The sequence below is a fragment of the Solanum dulcamara genome, chromosome 2 (assembly GCF_947179165.1).
Source record: "Solanum dulcamara chromosome 2, daSolDulc1.2, whole genome shotgun sequence".
NCBI lineage: Eukaryota > Viridiplantae > Streptophyta > Magnoliopsida > Solanales > Solanaceae > Solanum > Solanum dulcamara.
In genome coordinates this window covers 67,635,524-67,658,340 of record NC_077238.1, presented here as the reverse complement: position 1 = coordinate 67,658,340, position 22,817 = coordinate 67,635,524, and the positions used below count along the sequence as shown (strand labels likewise).

General features: G+C 35.2%; 1 protein-coding gene across 1 annotated transcript; it reads right to left on the bottom strand.

Annotated features, from left to right (window-relative positions):
• Positions 1-3,526: 3,526 nt before the first annotated feature.
• LOC129880640 (serine carboxypeptidase-like) lies at positions 3,527-22,411 on the bottom strand. Its single transcript, XM_055954762.1, has 8 exons — positions 22,086-22,411; positions 21,549-21,717; positions 5,667-5,786; positions 5,445-5,588; positions 5,191-5,341; positions 4,962-5,050; positions 4,568-4,826; positions 3,527-4,350 (listed from the first exon to the last, which is right to left on the bottom strand). Exons 1-8 carry the CDS (start codon positions 22,406-22,408, stop codon positions 4,118-4,120), a joined length of 1,488 nt encoding a protein of 495 aa, XP_055810737.1. The 5' UTR covers positions 22,409-22,411; the 3' UTR covers positions 3,527-4,117.
• Between the last annotated feature and the right edge of the window lie 406 nt (positions 22,412-22,817).

Sequence of the window (22,817 nt, the reverse complement as noted above, 5' to 3'; positions counted from 1 at the left end):
CTGCTAGTGGAAGTGGGCAGTGCTAACTAAATTAGTCGGGCAGCAATCACCGGCTTGTCTGACCCTCTGGAATAGGATCCCTAGAAGTTACTTGCACTCTTGGGACTTTTAGCCAAAGTCTTGGCTTGCCCATCCTTCCTCACACCTTCAACTTTCTTAACAAAGTTTGTGACTTCGTTGAAACTCCTTCCAGACGAAGTCATATGAACAGAAAGTACCTGCAACTCGGGGTTCAACCCCTTTACAAATAACCTGTCCCTCTCATCCTCAGTAGTGACCCAGTTGAGTAGCGTACCTGGACAGTGCATGAAATTTGGCCTCATAAGTAGCCATTGATAACCCTCCCTTCTCAAGGGATGTAAATTCTTCCTTCTTTCTTTCCCTCAATGTACGGGGCACATACTGCTCTAGAAATAGAGCATGAAACTGAGCCCAAATAAGCGGGGGAAACACAGGCAAACAACACTCCACATAGGCCCTCCACTACTACTTGGCCTCACCCTGCATCTGAAAAGTCACAAACTCCACTCCATGTTGATACACTATACCAGCTTGTGCATCTTCTCATAGCAATCAAGAATAAACTCGTAGGCATCCTCATTTTTAGTACCATGGAAAAGTGGAGGTTTGAGTTTGAGGAACTTAGTGAGCTTGTCATTCTCAGTACTCATTATTACCAAACTCATTAGTGACCTAAAGAAAGCATCTGTGCCTACCACCCGATCTATTAGCGGAACTGCAGCAGCAAACGGACGATCAACAGGAGCTGGTGTTGCAGGCATGGTGGAGATGGTGCCCGTGCCAGCTAAGCCATGATCTGCTGGGCCAAAAATGGGTCTAAGGGTGAAATACCAGCAGCCTTAGTTTGGTAATCCTCCTCCTGTTCTCCTCCATCTTTCACCTCTCCCTTGAACTCATTTTTGGGAGTAAGAGAGGCCTCACCTACTACCACCTCCTCAATAGGGACCTCTACTCTGCCATGCCCTCGAACAGATGGCTCTTCTTCTGGCTCAACTGGAGCTACTAGCCTGACACCATTGTAACGTATGTTAACCATCTGCGGACAAGAGAGTGAAAGCGATAAGATACAAATTTAGATCACCAGATATCAATTGGAATCAAGTTATAGCACGAAGGAAAGAAGATAGTGAATTTTTTTCTAAAATCATGTAGCCGCTCAAAGAAAAGTAAAGACGTATCCATACTGTTCCTCAAGACTCTAATAGACTCTTTTCGGTACGATGAAATCAACGAACCTATGCTCTGATATCAACTTTGTCATGTCCTTGAACCGCCGTGATTGGTACCCCTAATATTTATTCCAGTGGGAGAACCATTTACACAACCCAGCTTATCAACTTAAGAAATAACTATTAAAAACCTTGCAGAAAAAGGACTATAACCAGAAAATAATACTGAGTTCCCATAAACTCAGCCAACAATTTTAATAACTACGAAAATGTGAAAGTCAACATATTCTAGGACTGAAAGTCGTCCGTACCAAAACTCTAACTAGTGTCAATGTAATAAAAGGGAAAACTCTGCCCAAATAAAAGTCAACATACTAAAACAGTGTCTAAACATCTGATTCCTGAAAGAATAACTGAGATTAATGGAAAAGTCCATGGTAGCATGACAGAATGGCTCACCCTTGGACTTTGAACAAACTTCTAATCTTCCAACCGAGGTCTCTCCTCAACCGGCTAAATATGTCTTGTACTCAACAAAAAGGCATAACAAGAGTAGTATCACTATTCAAAGACAACGGTGTACTAATAGGATCACGCGGATAGCTAGTAAGAGGATCATAGACAAGTAAATTCAATACAATAGGTATATACACATACAGAATAAGTCAACCAATCTCAAGTTCAACTATTATTCAGCAATATCACAACTCAATAACTTCCACATGCTATAACTTCACACTAGGGTCCTCTGAAGGACCTACAAACAATCAACTTTATGATGGAACGTGACACCCGATCTAATTTTATGTCAAAACATGACACCCGATTCAAAGATGTGTCAAAACATGACACCCAATCCAAATTATGTGTCGAAACGTGACACCCGATCCAAAGGTACCATAATCACAAATACATTCAGTATTTACAATATTTATATCACCAAGAACAAGTTCATCATACAAACATGCCATCAAGTGATCATTTCACACATAATCTAGCATGTTTTCCTATTCATATGCATAGATGCATATCATGAAGCAATTTAACAATTATATGAAACACATACGGGAAACTAGACCATCACCTACCTTAAATTCAAGCCTCAACAAACTTACAGTGCAAGAGTCTTCCCTTTCCGGGTTCGTTCTTCTCGTTCTTGGTCTAGAAAATAGTAAATACATATAAAAGATCAACACAATGACCCAACTATCAGGAAATATAACATAATTTCACACCCTAGGCCAACCGTTGATCCAAACCTTGCCCTAGGGCTAATTCCCACCATAGATTTCCAGTTCAAACCCTCCTCTCCCCCAATAATTATCACCCATACTTTCTAGTTTCTAAGAATCAAAGTATGAATTTAGGGAGTAAAAACCTTACCTTAAGCGTGGAAATCCATGAGAAATTTGTAGAATTCACCCTAGGTCACCTCTTGAAATTTTAGAAACTGATTTTGCAGAAAAAGACCGTTTATGGACTTTTTCACGACTTAAGTCATGATTTTCCTGCTTTGACGGGACCCATCCCGCTCTGGAGGGACATGCGAAAGCAGTGAGTTCAGAGTTTATGCTCCAAGACCCTATTTCGCAACACACCCCTTCCAAAGATGTATTAAATTATACCCTTCATGCCAAATTCGATTTCGAGAGTTTTACTCGCTCGAATGCGATTCCCCGAAGCCGTAAATGCTCCATATCGTCTTGGATATCCGCCTGTCAAATCAAATTATAGATTTGACCTTCCATCATTCATATGATCGCCCTAGACTTCACCTGACTCAAAATTCGTCCAAGTCTGGCCTAGGCTCAAATTTTTCGAAGTTACTACCTGAAGTTTTCTGGCCCAAAATCCTTCCCCATTGGCCTATTCCTAACGATGGGGACAGACCATTACAAAACAACGGGTCAAAGATACCCCTATATTATTAGAAATAGTTTAAATATACCTCTCGTTATACTTTCTGTCCAAATATACCCTTTTCATTATACCTTCGGTTCAACTATACCCTTTCGTTGTACTTTCGGTTCAACTATACCCTTTTCATTATACTTTCTGTTCAAATATATCTTGTCATTATACTTTGACATAAATTTTATCCTCAATTTTAACGGAAAAACACGTAAAAAAACTCAAAATTAAATAACTCATTCTCAATTTTAAATATATTCTGTATCTTCATTTGGTATTGTTTTTTCTCAAAAATTGTTTATTTTTAAAATTAAAAAAATGAAATATACAAGAAAAAGTGTTCAAAAAATTATAATTTTTTCCCACTAGATTATAATAATCGAAACAATGAAATCAAAGACGGGAGGGGGGAGGGGTGTTGAGGACTCCAATTTTTTTTATTGGTTTCATATCCTTCCTATGATTTTCTTTTTCCCTTCATTTTTACAATAGTTTCGTTTATCAACAAGTGTACAAGTTACTTAGAGACTTTCAAAAGTAATATACAGAGAGATGGTATCTAATTTTATTCCCCGATGTCAATAATTACATTTTTTAACAGTATTGAAAATAAAAAAGGCAAAGATAAAAATATACATAAAGAAAATATCTAGGATAAATTTAAAGTATCAGGAAAAGTCTTCAACAATTTATCACCTGTTTTAATTTTAAAAAATAAATATTTTTTGAGCAAAAACAAAAACAAATGAAAATCTAGAATGTATTTAAAATTGGAAATGAGTTATTTATTTTGAGTTTTTTACGTGTTATTTCGTTAAAATTAAGGATAGATTTATGTCAAAGTATAAAGGGAGGAATATATTTAAACCGAAAGTATAACGAAAAGTGTATATTTGAACCGAATCAAATATAGTAGTTTTGTATGCTGATTGATTTGATTTTTCGATTTGGGGCAGTTTACGGTTTGATTTTGTTCACCCTAGATGCAACTATGAATATGGAATTGTTGATTCTCTTCAGCAAGTGTTGGACAATTTGCCTTGTGTCCATCTCTGGAGCATTGCCAATGCTGCCTTAGGTTGGTCCATTGGAACCATATGACCTGCATCATGGACCTTGAGGAATGTCAAAGGTCCATGATTCTTTTGAACTCCTTTCTCCTCACCATCTACTGTAAAAGTAATGGATGGTGCAGCACCAAAGTCTCTCTGCCCAGACCATTCCATTGCATGCACCCAATTTGAGTTCCCTGTCAATGTCGAGAAACCGCGATAGTTTAGTTGTTAAATAATATGAAGAGTTAGATTTCTCAAATAGTCACTCAATTGATAGTTATTATCGTAGAAAGTCACTTTATTTGTTAAAGAAAATTGAAATCAAGAAAAAATATATAATAACTATTGTGAATGACCATATGAGAAAATCAACATGAAGAAATAGTTTATTGACAGGTGAATGACGTTTACCGAGCCAGTTGCACATAAGGTCATACTCTCCGGCGTAAATAAGTAGATTGATACCATCATCAAGAAGTGGAGGAATACCAACTACAAAATTCTTCATCATATCCGTGCCCAATGCCTGTTTAACTATAGAACTACATGAAACAAATTCAATATCACCAACACCAAGGGCATGCTTAACTTGGTCGTTGTTGAGGTAAGTTTCCATTCTCGAGAAGTCATAGCAAAGGTCACCTTCGCAAGTCTTCCGTATATCATAGTACTGCGACATGTCAAGGGTCATAATCCGTTTCATCGTTAGAAATCAAATGTGCTATTAGTTATATCTTATATGATGAGAACTCAGTTTTCACATAGGAACAAAAAAAAATTAATGATTTTTCCTCTGCTTTCTTACATTTTTGTCACCCACAATGTCCATTATACTGCTGAAGATGTTTGTGCAATATTGAAATGCATACAAGCAAGCGTCTTCACCACCATTTCCTACCAATATTTTCTCAGAAAACGACAATGTAAGTTATTTTTTATGCCATCAAATCACCTTAAATATAATACATGTGCAAGTAGCCATAATAAATAGAACTAGAGACATGAAAATAATACAAGTGGAACAAAAGAGTTACCACATGACTTAATTTGTTGTTGACATTTCGGATAAAACTTGTTTATGTCGTCGTAATTAGTTTGATTGATCAATTTCATATCCAAAGCATAGTCAGTGTACGATTTGAACTGTATTTCTGGATTTGTCATTCCATTTCCGATGGCAAATCCCTGATCGGATAATTCATTAAATAGACATCAGTATTTAAGTCCAAATTAACATAAATTGTTGAAATACTGGAGACGACTTATTAAAGTAAGGAAAAAAGTATGCCTTAAGGTTTATGTAAATTCCTTCTCTCTTTTTGTTTCCATGGTGAACACGAGCAGCAAATGCAGGAATATAGTGCCCTGCATATGATTCTCCAGTAATGTAGAAATCGTTATTTACATACTCTGGATGCGCGTTAAAGAAGGCCTATAATCAAATACAATGTCTACTTAGCATTAATATGAATCAAAATTCTTATTTGGAAAAAGAAAAAGGGAAACCAACCTGTATGAAATCATAAAGGTCATTGCTTATATCCGTTTCATTGCAACGAATATCCCGATTATCAGAAGTATAACTAAAACCAGTCCCCGTTGGTTGATCGACATATATAAGATTAGAGACCTGTAAATTCCAAGTAACTTGTGTCAATATAAATCTTATTCTTAAATCTTAACTAGGACTAGGATCAAAATATAATTCAAATAATATAAAAGACCAAAAATGAGCAGCCATTCTCCAAAATATATTATGATTCAGTCGGAGGCATATGAAGTTGATATCCATTCATTCGAAAATATTAGTTTTGAGTGGCCTTATAGCTTATGTCTTATAAGCGTAATTAGGTTATAAGTTAGAAATTGTACTTATAATTTTCTACCCTATTTTTATTATTTTAATTTTAAAATAAATATTTAAAAATACTTTTTTTCTATCTTACCCAAATGTATTGAGTCAAAAAGTAGCTTGGATACGTGGCATCAATGAAGAAGGCTCAAGGGAGTCGAGTCAAAGAAGTAAGATGGTATAGGGAAAAAATATCGATGAGGTTTCGAAGAAAAAAGAGTGATCGACATCAAGATCAAAGCAAAAGAACTCAACCCAAAGGGAAAAAGGGCTCATATCCTGATTAAGTGGCCAAAAGGATAAAATAACAGATACGACGGATATTATCGTACGAATATCTTGAGCACAATCAATAAATATTAGTTGGCACCAATAACAACATCTCTACGTGGATGACAACCATTGAGCGTAGTACTTTAAGACTTGAGTATAGTTTTTCTATTGGTTAATTTATTACCTTTGTAACCTATAAATAATAATTTTTACATAATTGTAAGGGATCTGATACCAAGAAATACAATAGCAATACACTTATTTTTTTGTGTTCCAAGCTTTTCATATTTCACTAAGTCTTTATTTTATAACTTATTACTTACCATATTTGTAACACCCCCCAAACTTTTTTCCTAAGATTCGAACCCTCCTTGTATTCGGGTAGGGTCGAACACTAGTATTGTGACATATATGCATAAGTTAAGATGATTCCCCGAGAAATTGAAAGAGTGTTAGAGGTGATGTGGGGTCACAAAGGACCCCCAGGACCGAGCTAAGTCCAAAAGAATTCGTCTTGGGTAAGTTGTCGAAGGAGTTTGTATAAGGGTTGACTTCTAACAACCATATTGTTTGAAATATGATGAACTGGATGGACCACGACCTACCAAATTAAAGATCGTCGAGTCTTCTTTCCAACGCCACCAAGAATGTAATTTTTGGAGTTCGGAGTCAAAAGATATGACGATCCTAAGACGAACTAGCTCGACAGGAATTTTAGGCTTGGGTTGCAACTGCTAGGAATATGGCCTTGGCGCCGCAAGGGCGCAATGCGCCACTATCACGCCAGGAACATGCCTTAGTAGTTTGGTCCCTGGCGCTACGCGCCACTATTGGGTAGCAAGGTTTTTCAAGCCTATTTTCCAGAACTCAGAAAACTTGGGCTTGGCGCTGTAAGGGCGCGACGCTCCACTATCGCGCCAAGAACACGCCTCAGTAGTTTGGTCTTTGGCGCGGCACGCCACTAATGGGTGTGCAGTGTTTAGGCCTAATCGACCTGGCGCTACAATGGTGCGATGTGCCACTATTGCGCTAGGAGCGTTTTCAGCCTATTTTTCAGAATTTTGGAGAAAGGGCAATTTGGGAATCGTCCCAAATTATATATGTATCATCCTTGAACATTTTGAGGACATATTTTCAGCCCCTCTCTCTCTCTCTAGAAAAGCCCTAGAAAATCCCTCTCTCTTCTTCTTCTTCTTCTCCATTTCCAACAAGGATTTGTTCCAAGAGCTTCAAGTATTCAAGTCTCCCATTGAAGACCCAACAACTAGGTCTCTTCAAAGTCTTCACAAGGTATGTAAGGCTAACCTAAAATATGGATTGAGTTCTTTCATATGCCCATAGATGTGTTGGATAGGAGTTGTGAAAGAGTTGAACTTTCTAAGAAGGTTTTCTTGAAAGTTTTCCTAAACTATAGAATGTTTTTAGATACTATTGGTTGATTGATGTTTTTAATGACTTGAGTTACTAAATAGTTATCTTTCATATTATTGATTACAAATGTATCTTTGTATATAGATTTATAGATGTTGACGATATTCTTGAGTTGAGTTTTGTTGAGAGTATTGATTCATGTTTCATTCACATGAATCCAAGATGAGATTTCTTTGGTCATAATTTGTCTTGAGTTGAGATGAATGGTTTTGTGTATATGTGTATTGATTGGAATGAAAAGAATGAATTGGATAGTGAAGAATGTCCTTTCGCTTCTATAAATTGAACATAGGACTAAAATAAGGATTTTGGAGTAGATATTTGACAATGATGTGATGATGATATTTGACAATGATGTGATGATAATGATGATGATGATGATGATGTTTGATGACGATGTGAATAATGGTATTTGACGATGATGTGAATGAAGAGGTTATGTTGATGAGGATGTTGTGTGATGAAGTGGATTGGAGTCTAATGTGATTTTGTGGTATGTGATGTGCATAATTTGAGTTGATTGGAGTCTTAGGAATATTTTGAAAATAAATGATCTTTTGAGGAGGAGCTTTAAATAAATTATTTGTGAACCTTTTTGCATAAACTATTTACACACTATTTTGAGTCTAAAGAATTATTCGTTTCATCTTTGATTTAGAAAGGAGTTTAAGTATGAGTTGAGTATGAGGGGCCTTTAAATGAGTTGAGTATTTTTACATTAAAATATCTATTTTGAGATTGAGTTGAGGAGTTGGAATTATATTTCAAATGTACATAATATTTTTTACATCCATTGAGTTGAGATGGTATCAAATTTGAAGAGAACAGTTTGATGATTGAGATGAGTCGATTTGAAAAGAGTCCAATGAGGCTTGACATTATGACTTAATTGAGTTGAAATGAGAATAGAGTTGATGAGTTGGCAATGTCCCACATGAAACTAGCAGTGAGGGCTTGTTTGAGATGATTGGAGGGAGTCTTATGAGCATGGAGTCATGGGAGGAGTATCTAGCACCAAAGCGGGTAAGAGTATAGTCCATACTCGAACCCCAGAAACTACGCCGCCAACGTAGGGAGGGATGAAACCATTAAAGTCGGATGCTTCCCGTGGGATCGAACCGTTAAAGTCGAATGTTTCGCATTTTATTGTCCTAAAATGATAGGACTTGACTAATCGATGGTATCCATGATTAGGGAGGCGTTCATGCCCTGGAAAGGTATGGACGGATGTGGCAACAACATCTGATTGTTGTACTATCACTGTCTCATAGGTGATGGTTGTCAGATAAAAGAAACTCCCATTTAGGTCTTGATCGTACTCCGAGTCAGTTGAGTTGAGTGGCATGTGATTTGGTCCCGTCTAAACCATTTCTTGTTAGACTTAGGACACTTGAGTGAGTTGTTACTTATTTATTGAGTTGAGTCCTTCGAGTTAATTGTTGAGTTGAGGGTATATTGTAACACCCCAATTTATTTTTAAGAATTATTTATTTATTTTTTAAGTTATGTTTTTGGATGATCTGACTTCAAGAGGACATAACCCTATCAAAATTTGCAAAATTTGGGAAAACCCATAAAATTAGAGTTGTAGATCATTGAAATACCTTTCCAACCATAGGTGATGGACTTATATATGACATCGAAATAAAAAGTTATGGACATTGTAAGGCAGAAGGGTCAAGATGGGCAGAAAGTTTGGCCCAACCCAATTCCAAGTCGGGTCAGCCCATATTTCTTACCATGTAAGAGATAAGTTCAGCCTTATCTCTTTCCTTTCATTCAATATACTTCCAGAACACCATAGAGATATAGAGACAGAGAGAGAATTAAAAGCCAATTTTGACCCAAATTCGAGTCCCAATTTCCAAAGCTCGTGAAGAGAAAAACGTTGCACGTTGCGTTATCTTCATTTTGAGCTAAAAATCAGAGAACAAGGAGTGTATTAAGGTGGTTGACTTATACTTCAAGGTAAGATTGAGGTGTTGTTTTTCCTTATTATCAAGCTTGTTTAGAGATTAAACGGATTAGAACAGAGAAAATAGTGTTATAAACTTGTTTGTTGCTTTGTTGGAATTTATGGATTAGGGGATGTTTTGGTTGGATTAAATGGGTGAAATTAGTTAAGTTATGAAGTAGAATGATTGTTTATATTGTTGTTGATGTTCTTGATAAGTTGTTGTTGTCGAAATTGGGGGAATAAACTTTGCTTGCAAACCCGTTTTTGGTTGGGACTGCTGTTAGTAATTGTAGTATAACTCCTTGTGTAAAACTTAGTTTTGGGTGATTCAAGATGTTTTGGAAATCTATTTCATAGGTCTATAATTTTTATTTAGGATCCAAAATCCAGTTTTGCTTTTATTGACTCGAAAAAGGGTGATGAAGTATAGGGAGGTGCTGCCCAGATTTTGGTCTAAAAATCCTACATGGACTGTTGTGGGTATTTTGAGCATATCTTGTTGTACATAATTTCTGTAGGGGTGATTCAAAGTTGTATATGACCCTAAGACATATAGCTATAACTTTATTTGAGGAAACAAAGCCTAATTCTCCCATTTACCCCTTTGAAATGGAGCAGCAATACAAGACAGTAGTGCTGCCCAGAATTTCCGTTTTGATACTTTGGGTTGATTTTCAGTGATTTTATGTTTAGTTTCGATATGCTGGAACTTTTAAACTTAAGTAGATATTTGATTGTGTATTTAAGGTATATATTCTCTTATACAAGCTAAGAGGAACTGTTTGACGAAGTGGATTTTGGTTGATCTATGACATAGAGAAATTGAACTCCTCGAGTGGTGGTAGAACTTGTTGTGTGCTAAAACGCCAAGGTTCGTGTATAAACTTGAACTTGAAATATTTTATTTTTCTGAAATTTAAAGTATTTTGTTGGGTTGTTTCCTTACTCCTTGTTTTGTATTTTGGTATTACTATTATCTCAAGTATTGCAAAAATTTCGCTGAATCGCCCACTTGTACGAATTGCTTGATCATTTTGCATTCTTGTTGGGAATTTGTCCTTCTTGTTACGGTGACTTGTCATCGATATTGGCATGCCTCTCGATTCAGATCTTGCCCATCTTGACTTTGAATTTACATTTCATCTTGACGATGGATTTTCGTCCATTATTGAGTACGAGTGAAAAGCCACTTTCAACATGGTCTTTGATCTTCTTGATATTGGGTGACGACCCTTCTTGATATGGACACTTCTTGATTTCGTGGCTTCGGTCCGTCTTGATATTGATTGTTCTTAGTGTGAAGGCATCACGTACATATGGGGTGAAATTGATTATTTGACTACTCTTTTGAATTGAATTATAAGCATCCTTGGTACTTAAGCCTTTGAATATTAGTATTGATATTTTGAAACTCTCCAAGATTTGTATTCGATACTTGATATACTTGTTCACTTGGACTTAATGCTACCTTATTGAACCGCTTATGATGAAAAAGGAAATTTGAGAATTTTTAATGGCTCTAAGTCCAAAGGTTATACACCACTAAGCTTTATGCTTAGCGATAGTTGTTTCCTATCGTAGGTGATGTGCGAGACGGGATATGAAGATGGCCATGTGGAGTAGATTTTTTGGGAGCTCTTTTGAAGATCACATATGCATATACATCTAGTTTTTGTATATTATTTTGAGGACTTGTACATGATACATGTGTGGCACTTATGTACGAAATTTTGAAGGCTTGTAACTTGAACCAAGTGACTAATTTTGTTATTTTAGAGTGTGCTTTTAACTCAAGTTATGCAATGTACTAGGTTATATTTTGACTTGTCATTATGCACGAAGGAAGATAATATTTTTGTGATAATTACTTATTTGAAGTTTTGTATATTTTATGGACCTGCAGTATTATTGAATTGGAAATCATTTTTTTAAAATAAAACTCCTATATCGTATTTCAATAATATTTTTAGGGTAAAATAATAGTAATAATTAGTTTTTGTTTCGTAAGTGGTATTCTCCTAAAAGGGGATGCTACGAGAGTTGATATCAAAGCCTAGGTTTATAATTCTAGGACTTTTGTTGTGATTTGTTGGCATACTATTTTCTTTTGTCCTTTATATTTTTTTTCTTGTATATAGCGCATATGTATCATGTGCATGTCCCTAATGCAATGTGATCTTCCCTTATGTAGGAGTCAATTCGTGGCATCTTCTACTTCTAATAGACTTATGGAAGCCGCTCGTGAGGGGAAAAATAACTCTAATGCCCAACCTCACCTACAAGAAGGGGTTGGAGAACATTTTTCTGATCCTAATCCTCTTAGCACAAGTGGATCTGAAGCGGGAAATAATCGGGGCACAAGAGTTGGGCCACACCCCCAAATGAGTCATAGTGCTCCTGCTGCTGATCCTCCTTTTCAACAAATGGCTGATTTCTTTCATCACATGGCTAGAAGAATGCCTGAACCTGATGAAATGAACTATGAGAAAATGAGAAAAATGGGGGGAGTTGAGTTTGAAGGAACTGTTGACCCTACCGATGCCGAGCAGTAGTTGGAATGAATTGAAAGAGTATTCGAGCAGTTAGAGTGTTCAGACACTGCCAAATTTAAGTATGTTGTTTCATTGTTACAAAAAGATGCCTATGATTGGTGGATAAGTGTACCGAATGCCAGGGCAAAACCTCCTATTCTTACTTGGGATGATTTTGTGAAGGAATTTCATAAGAAGTATGTCCCACCTGCTTATCACGATGTAAAGAAAAAAGAGTTCTTAAATTTAGAGCAAGGGAGCATGTCTATCGCTGAATATCAGCAGCAATTTCTCAGGCTGTCCCGCTATGTTGGGGGTATTATTAATGATGAAAAAGATAAGTGCAGGCGGTTCGAAGACGGTTTGAATGATTCTATCAGAAAATCTGTAGCGGTCCTACAACATGAAAAATTTTGTAAATTAGTTTCAGCTGCTCTTACTTGGGAAAGGATCGACAAGGAACAAACTGGTAGAAATGAACACAAGTTCAGGAAAGCTTATACAAATTCAGGAGATCCATCAAAAAGAGGGAGATTTGACAGTTCCACAGCTAATACTTTTCGCAAGATAGCCCAACATAAGCAGAATAGATCAAGTTACTCTACTGTCAGCACTCCAAGCTATGGTCAAGGCAAGACTCGTATACCCACTTGTGCACAATGTGGAAAAAATCACTTTGGTACTTGTAGAAGAGCTTCTGGCACTTGTTTTAATTGTGGGATCTTCGATCATAAAGTGAGGGATTGTCCTAATCCCATTTCTTCTTCGTATACGGAAGTATCTGTTCAGAAACCTATTACCACTCAATCTCAAGAGAATAGAGGTGCAAGATCTAGAAACACACAAGCAACAGGTGCAGGTGGATCCAATCAAGCGAGTGGATCAAGAGCTACAACACGAGCTTATGCGATGAGACAGAGGGATGAACAAGATGGAGCAGATGTGGTTGTTGGTAAATTTCACTTATTCGACTTATGTGTCGTTACATTATTTGATCCTGGTTCTACACATTCGTATGTTTGTTCATCATTGGATTTTCCTGAAAATGTGAAGCCTGTGAGACTCGATTATGGTGTGCTTGTCCAAAGTCCTTTGGGTCAACAGGTTGTTTGCAATCAAATCTATCGAGGTTGTCCCTTCATGATTCAAAACCTGGTCCTTCCTGCTGATTTGATTGAAATGCCTTTCCATAATTTTGATATTATTATCGGTATGGATTGGCTTTATAAATATCATGCAGTAGTGGATTGTAGGTCTAAGCATGTGACTTTTAAGGACCCTGCATTTTCACACATTATTGTGCAGGGTGAAAGGTCATTGTCCTCTAATATTATTTCTGTGGCCTTAGCAAAAAAGATGATTCGTCGGGGTTGTAGTGTGTATCTTGCTCACATAATTGATACACGTGTGGAGAGTCCTATTCTTAAAGATATACCTACTGTGTGTGACTTTCCTGAAGTGTTTCCAGAAAATCTTCCTGGGTTACCACCAGAAAGAGAAGTTGAATTTCCGATTGAGCTCATTCCTGGATCTACTCCTATTTCTATCACTCCTTATAGGATGGCACCAGCAGAATTAAAGGAATTGAAGACTCAATTGCAAGAACTTCTTGAGAAAGGTTTCATTCGTCCAAGTGTTTCTCCTTAGGGAGCTCCTGTGCTATTTGTGAAAAAGAAAGATGGTACTCTTAGACTTTGTATTGACAATAGACAATTGAATAAAATAACAATCAAGAACAGATATCTATTACCAAGAATTGATGATTTGTTTGACCAACTGAAGGGTGCTAATTTATTCTCCAAGATTGTTTAAGGTCTGGGTATCACCAACTGCGTGTTAGAAAGGAAGATGTTCCTAAAACTACTTTTAGAACTCGATACGGTCACTATGAATTCTTAGTGATGCCATTCGGATTAACTAATGCGCCTGCAATATTCATGGATTTGATGAATCGAATATTTAGGCCTTATCTTGATCAATTTGTGGTGGTATTTATAGATGATATTTTAATATATTCCAAGAATAAAGAAGAGCATGATAAACATCTTCGAATTGTGTTTGCAAATTCTGCAAGAGAAGAAGCTTTATGCTGAGCTTTCTAAATGTGAATTTTGGCTCGGTGAAGTGGCCTTTCTGGGACATATTGTGTCGGCCGCAGGTGTGAAAGTGGATCCTGGTAAGATTCAAGCTATTGTTGAATAGAAACCACCTAAAAATCCAACTGAAGTAAGGAGTTTCTTGGGTTTAGCGGGATACTATAGGAGGTTTGTCAAAGGCTTCTCCATTATCGCCTCCCCTTTGACTAAACTTTTGAGGAAGGATGTCAAGTTTGTATGGGATGACAAATGCCAGGAAAGTTTTGAAAATCTCAAATCCTTATTGACACAAGCTCCTATACTTACTCTACCAACTAAAGGTAAAGAATATATGATATATAGTGATGCTTCTCATCATGGTTTGGGTTGTGTACTGATGCAAGAAGGGAAAGTGGTTGCATATGCTTCCCGAAAATTGAAACCACATGAATTGAACTATCCTACTCATGACCTTGAGCTCGCTGCCATAGTGTTTGCCTTGAAAATTTGGAGGCATTAATTATATGGTGAAAAGTGTCACATATTTACTGATCACAAGAGTTTGAAGTACTTGGGTACACAGAAAGAGTTGAATTTGAGGCAACGTAGATGGCTTGAACTCATTAAAGATTACGACTGTACCATTGACTATCATCCTGGTAAAGCCAATGTAGTTGCGGATGCTCTAAGTCGTAAAGCCTTTGCTAGTTTATCTATTAATCCTCTGACTTTATTTCTTGACTTACGAGCCATGAATGCTTGTCTTGCATTTAATTTCGATGGCTCTATTGTTGCTAGGTTGCAAGTCAAGCCAATTCTACTTGAATAGGTGAAAGAAGCATAATAGTTAGATGAGAAGCTTGTAAAATTGATCAAAGAAGTTCAAACTGGAGGAAAGCTTGATTTTACTTTAGGGGAGAATGGTGCTCTATTTTATCATAATAGGTTATGTGTTCCAAAGGATGACAACTTGAGGAAAGAGATTTTGAATGAAGCACATACGTCACCATATGCAATGCATCCTGGAGGTACCAAAATGTACCAAACCATCAAAGAACACTACTGGTGGAATGGTATGAAGAAGGACATTGCGGAATATATTTCTAAATGCTTAGCTTGTCAACAGATAAAGGTCGAGCATCAAGTCCCAGCATGATTATTACAACCCCTATCAATACCTGAGTGGAAATGGGAAAGAATAACCATGGACTTTGTTTCTGGGCTTCCACGTACCCAAAGAAATCATGATGCAATTTGGGTTATAGTTGATAGGCTCACTAAAAGTGCTCATTTCTTGGACATCAGAATGGACTACCCACTTGAACGTTTAGCAGAATTGTACGTTAATGAAATTGTGAGGCTACATGGAGTTCCTATTTCTATTGTATCTAACCGAGACCCGAGGTTTACATCTAGATTCTGGACTAGCTTGCAAGAAGCTTTGGGCACTAGGTTGAACTTTAGTACATCTTTCCATCCTCAGACTGATGGCCAATCCGAGAGGGTGATTCAAATCTTGGAAGATATGCTTCGAGCTTGCATTATGGAATTTGAATGAAGTTGAGACAGACACCTAACCTTGGTAGAATTCGCTTGTAACAATAACTACCAATCAAGCATTGGCATGCCACCTTATGAAGCCTTATATGGGAGAAAGTGTAGAACTCCTCTTTGCTGGAGTGAAGTTGGTGAAAGAAAACTGGTTGGTCCTGAGATTGTGCAACAAACTGAGGATAAGGTAAAAATCATCAAGGATCGTCTAAAAATTGCTTCAGATAGACAAAAGTCTTATGCTGATCTTAAGAGGCGTGAAATTGAATATCAGGCAGGAGACAAGGTATTTTTAAAAGTTTCTCCATGGAAGAGAATTATGAGATTTGGCCAAAAAGGGAAACTTAGTCCTCGATTTGTTAGACCATATGAAGTACTTGAGAGAGTTGGTCCAGTTGCATATAAACTAGCGCTTCCACCGGAGTTAGATAGAATCCACAATGTCTTCCATGTTTCTATGCTTAGAAGATATCGCTCAGATCCATCTCATGTTCTTCCTATTGAATCCATTGAGGTCAATCCTGACTTGACATACGAAGAGGAACCTATCAAAATCTTGGAGCATGATACGAAAAAGCTTAGGAACAAGAAAATCCCTTTAGTAAAGGTCCTTTGGAGAAATCATTCTGGCAAGAAAGCTACCTGGGAGAGAGAAGAGGATATGCGACTCCAACATCCACAGTTGTTTTGAGGAGACTATCAGGTAAATTTTGGGACGAAATTTCTTAAGGGGGGTAGAGTTGTAACACCCCAAATTATTTTTAAGAATTATTTATTTATTTTTTAAGTTATGTTTTTCGATGATCTGACTTCAGGAGGACATAACCCTATCAAATTTTGAAAATTTGGGAAAACCCATAAAATAAAAGTTGTAGCTAATTGAAATACCTTTCCAACCATAGGTGATGGGCTTATATATGACATCGAAATAAACAGTTATGGACATTTTAAGGAAGAAGGGTCAAGATGGGCAGAAAGTTTGGCCCAACCCGATTCCAAGTCGGGTCAGCCCATATTTCTTACCATGCAAGAGATAAGTTCAGCCTTATCTCTTTCCTTTCATGCAATATAATTCCAGAACACCATAGAGATATATATATATAGAGAGAGAATTAAAAGCCATTTTTGACCCAAATTCGAGTCCCGATTTCCAAAGCTCGTGAAGAGAAAAACGTTGCACGTTGCGTTATCTTCATTTTGAGCTAAAAATCAGAGAACAAGGAGTGTATTAAGGTGGTTTACTTATACTTCAAGGTAAGATTGAGGTGTTGTTTTTCCTTATTATCAAGCTTGTTTAGAGATTTAACAGATTAGAACGGAGAAAATAGTGTTATAAACTTGTTTGTTGCTTTGTTGGAATTTATGGATTAGGGGATGTTTTGGTTGGATTAAATGGGTGGAATTAGTTAAGTTATGAAGTAGAATGATTGTTTATATTGTTGTTGATGTTCTTGATAAGTTGTTGTTGTCGAAATTGGGGGAATAAACTTTGCTTGCAAACCCGTTTTTGGTTGGGACTGCTGTTAGTAATTGTAGTATAACCCCTTGTGTAAAACTTCGTTTTGGGTGATTCAAGATGTTTTAGAAAGATATTTCATAGGGCCATAACTTTTATTTAGGATCCAAAATCCAGTTTTGCTTTTATTGACTCGAAAAAGGGTGATGAAGTACAGGGAGGTGCTGCCCAGATTTTGGTCTAAAAATCCTACATGGACTGTTGTGGGTATTTTGAGCATATCTTGTTGTACATAATTTCTGTAGGGGTGATTCAAAGTTGTATATGACCCTAATACATATAGCTATAACTTCATTGAGGACACAAAGCCTAATTATCCCATTTACCCCTTCGAAACTGAGCAGCAATACAAGATAGTAGTGCTGCCCAGAATTTCCGTTTTGATACTTTGGGTTGATTTTCAGTGATTTTATGTTTAGTTTCGATATGCTGGAACTTTTAAACTTAAGTAGATATTTGATTGTGTATTTAAGGTATATATTCTCTTATACAAGCTAAGAGGAACTGTTTGACGAAGTGGATTTTGGTTGATCTATGACATAGAGAAATTGAACTCCTCGAGTGGTGGTAGAACTTGTTGTGTGCTAAAACGCCAAGGTTCGTGTATAAACACGGGCTGCCCCTTTTTTACTTATTTGAAGTTTTGTGTATTTTATGGACCTGTAGTATTGTTGAATTGGAAATCATTTTTTTTAAATAAAACTCCTATATCGTATTTCAATAAGTTTTTTTAGGGTAAAATAATAGTAATAATTAGTTTTTATTTCGTAAGTGGTATTCTCCTAAAAGGGGATGCTACAAGAGTTAAAACAAGTTTATAACACTATTTTCTCCATTCTAATTCGTTAAATCTCTAAACAAGCTTGATAATAAGGAAAAACAACACCTCAATCTTACCTTGAAGTATAAGTCAACCACCTTAATACACTCCTTCTTCTCTGATTTTTAGCTCAAAATGAAGACAACGCAACGTGCAACGTTTTTCTCTTCACGAGCTTCGGAAATCGGGACTTGAATATGGGTCAAAATGGCTTTTAATTCTCTCTCTCTCTCTCTCTCTATATATATATCTATGGTGTTCTGAAAGTATATTGAATGAAAGAAAAGAGATAAGGCTGAACTTATCTCTTACATGGTAAGAAATATGGGTTGACCCGACTTGGAATCGGGTTGGGCCAAACTTTCTGCCCATCTTGACCCTTCTGCCTTACAATGTCCATAACTTTTTTTTCCGATGTCATATATAAGCCCATGACCTATGGTTGGAAAGATATTTCAATTATCTACAACTTTTATTTTATGGGAGTTTCCCAATTTTCAAATTTTGATAGGGTTATGTCCTCCTGAAGTTAGATCATCCAAAAACATAACTTAAAAAATAAATAAATAATTCTTAAAAATAAATTGGGGTGTTACATATATGGTCAGATTGTGTTAGACGAGTTGTGATTGGATTGTACATGATTTGGATGGATATATGATTTGATTGGATTAGATGATATGTGATTGACTTCGAGTTAACAGTATATGATTGAATTGGATTGAAAGATTTAATTGCACTGTATTGTACATGATTCGATTGGATTGTATGGTATATGATTGGTCTTTGTCTAAAAATGTATTCTTACTTTAGACTTATGACGCCTTATTTGAGTGTCTCTTATCTTTCTGATGTGAGATATTTGGATCGATGATATTCTTCCTTGAGGTATGTTTCATTCTGCCATATTACATACTCGTACATTCCATGTACTGACGTCCATTTGGACCTGCATCATTTTATGATGCAGAGACAGGTTTAAGAGATCGTCAATAGGAGCATCATTGGGGATCTATTCACATTCAGCGTATTGGTGAGTCCTCCCCTATATTCGGAGGACACCGCTTATGTTATTCTTGTGTCGAGTTAGCCCTTTTCATTTGATTTGAGGTAGCCATGAACATGTTATTGGCACCAATTAGATAGTAGTGATAGAGGCTTCATAGACTAGATAGTGAAGGTTCGATTGAGTATTTCTTTCCTTCAATTATTCTTGTCAAACTATTTTTTTTATGACAAATATTAAAGTTGATTTGTTGGCCCATGACCTTTATTCTTTGGGTGAGATTGATGTTTTGAGTTGCCCACCGAATATTCTCTTTATTTTTTTTGTCTTCCGCTGATTGAATGAATGAACGGAGGTGTGATCAGGCTATGTGGTTCGCTTGGGAGCCAAAAATAGTTTCTGAGTGCCGGTTACGTCTAGGGTACCCTCCCGAAGCGTGACAATATTGTCCTCGGATCGAAAGCTAGGAACATTCAAACAACACGGATCTAGTGCTTATATTCATCATCGATCCGATTATCTTTCATTTGCTTTATCATATTTATCTCGATTTTACATATGTTATCGAGTTTATTTAATTGTTAAACACTGAATTTAACGAGTTGAACTAAAATATATGCCATTGACCTCATACAAATATAATTGTACCATTTTTTTTGATAAACACCAAATCTATTAATGTGTTTAAAATTTATTTTGACTTAAAAATACTTAAGCTAATATAATCTAAATAGAATTAAAGTTCAATATTTCAACTTCTTCAGATGGTCTGTATGTTTTGGACCAAATAATTGTCATTCCCACTTTCTGGATACTACCCCATAACCCTTGGCCACTAGGTAATTGGCTAGCTTCTTTTCAAAAATTATTCTTGATGGTAGAATAATTTATAAATAGGGGGATTGTTGGAATTTTGTTTAAATAAAATTAATAAAAAGTATTTAAACTGAAGAGGTGTTTTTTTAATGAAAGTGTGTCTTTTTATTGTTTGTTATAACTAATTCTACTTGAAATCAATTTCTTCGGATTCCAACGCAACTTTTGAAGAGCATTGTTCTTTGCAACATTCTCAAAGAATTCTTTTCTTATTCAAAAAGATCAAGTTCACCTTCTTACTTTTCAATAGAATTTTTCACTATTTTATTAGTGTAGAAATTTATAAGCTTGTTTGTTTATTGTTCATATTTTCAAATCTTCATGAAGCATAAATATATATTTTTGTAGTATAATATTTTTTTAAAAAGTAATACCAATTATGATTATGACTTCAATTTCTAAAGAATTTATATCCTACTAATCACAAATTCAATTATTAATCAACAAATATTAAAAATTAGCCCATTTTCAAAAGCAATTTATGCAATTTCAAAGAAGATGGCTCCTCTGGTAAGCTGACAGAGATTTTTAAATGGCCAAAAATGAGTTCTGAAACTTTGTATCTCTGCTCACATGGGTAGGGCCAAGGCTTTTAACGCAAAGTCACATATTCTATTATTTTTTATTATTATTTGATGTTCGATATTTATTATTACAACTGATTTAATTTGAATTTGCTGCAAAATTTATTTTTGAGGTTGACGTTTTTAATAAAAAATTTCTCATTTTCAGATGCTTAAATCCCAAATGTCATGCTAAGAATAGAAGAATCTCAACCATCTATTTGAAAACATGTTAAAAATAAAAAATAACGACCATTGAACACGTTACCACTAAACTGATTACCTAATAAGGACATACCACCACATAAATTTAAAATCATGCGATCACAGTGGGACTTAAGTTTCAGTATATAAATTTTCATTGTAAGAACAAATGTTGTTGAAATTCTATTTATATAATATTTTTCATATTTGTTATTGTGTACACATTCAATTATTTTGAGGAATATCTCTATAGTAAGGACCCAGAATAAGCATTTGATTTATTGATTAAGTAATATAGGATAAATTAGAAGCATAGTGTACTGTGATACATGAAAAATACCACTAGCTCATAGAAAAACTATCCCCATGATTTATGTATTATGATTCTTTTTATATTATGATAATGAGAATTATGTACATGGACCAAGTAGAAGAATATTAGAAAAAATTCAATATTTAAACTTTTTCAGATAGTCCGTAAATATTTTGGACCAAATAACTCCCATTTTCCACTTTCTAATTACTTTTTTCGTTTTAATTTCTTTGTCATATTTTAATTAGAAATACAGTTTAAGAAAGTATTTTTTTTTTTAATTTTATAATATTAAACTAAGATATGTATAATATATATTAAAATATTTGTTAAAATTTGGTGTTCAAAATATCCACCCCCAACGTATCTTGAAAAGAGGGATTGGTTTAAATAAATTTAATAGGGAAAATAAACAAGAAGGTACCTTGTCCCAGCCAAATTCATTCCAGACAAGAGACATGTTATCTGATATTTTAAAAGGTCCATTTTCATAAAATAAAGCCAATTCACTGCTACATCCTGGCCCTCCTGTTAGCCACATCACTATTGGATCATCCTTGTTGCTCCTTGATTCAAAGAAAAAGTAGAACATCCTACACCACAAAAAATCATTAATTAAAAACATTAAAATATTGATGAATGGAATAAAAACAAAAGAAACTCAATGATCACACTGTAATATATTCATTTTGTCCTAATTTATATGACACAATTCAGATTGATCATAAATTCGAACATACAATAAGAAAATCAACATATTTGAAAATTAATAAAAAATATTATAAATCATAATAATTAATAATTTAAAATATTTAAAAAATAAAAAAAAACTTATTACAATCTTAAAATTCGAAAGATACGTATCATGTAAATTAGAACGAATGGAGTAATAATTATTCTCTAAAATAATAAATATTAGTGAGTGATCATCTAAGAAATTAACTCGAAAAAAAAATGGAACCTTGCAGCTTTAGTATGTAGAAGATGATAATAACCAGCATGATGAGCTAAGTCTTGGACAGTAGTACCGGAATCACCAAGGTATGATAAATTCAATTTCTTTTCAAATAGTCTCTGATTAGTAATAAGAGATGCTATTTCTTTTGATGAAACAATAATATTTATGTCATGTTTAGGGAATAAGTTAAGTTGTCTCATGAATTTTTCAGACATTGTTTTCTTAGGCTGGAAATCCAAGAAAAACTTTGATGATGATGAAAGAACATGAGAAAGAGAAACAAGAAAAATAGTTAGGAAGAGAAGAGAGAATATTGAAGAAGCCATTTTTTTTACCCCTTAAGATTTGAATGAAGAATATTGTTATGTATGCATATCTAAGGGGATATATGAGTGTCATTATAAGCGCAGGGATAATTGATCATAGAGAAAATTATACTCAGTTTTTTGGCAGTTTATGTACTTGAATGATAAAGTTTTTTGATAATTGACCACGGAGAAAATATGTTAGATTTAATTTTGTAGTTTTTATAAATTTATTTTTAATTTTATATTTTTATATATAAAAAATTTTATAAACTCATTTTTTAATTCAATTTGGAATAGATAGTAAGAGATCATTTTCACAAAAATAATTATGTGTGGACTTGCATCGAGAGATTTGATTTTAAGCCTTTTACATATTTGTTTTCAATTTTATATCATTTTTGCGAAAGATCTTCATTTTTACATATAA

Bases quoted from the DNA above. Each gene is read 5' to 3' on its own strand.
- LOC129880640 (XM_055954762.1), bottom strand. From the start codon at position 22,408: ATGGCTTCTTCAATATTCTCTCTTCTCTTCCTAACTATTTTTCTTGTT. The intron at 21,718-22,085 runs GTTCCATTTTTT...TTTGTGGTGTAG, and splicing joins CTACATACTAAAGCTGCAAG to GATGTTCTACTTTTTCTTTG. The intron at 5,342-5,444 runs GCATACTTTTTT...TTATCCGATCAG, and splicing joins GAATTTACATAAACCTTAAG to GGATTTGCCATCGGAAATGG.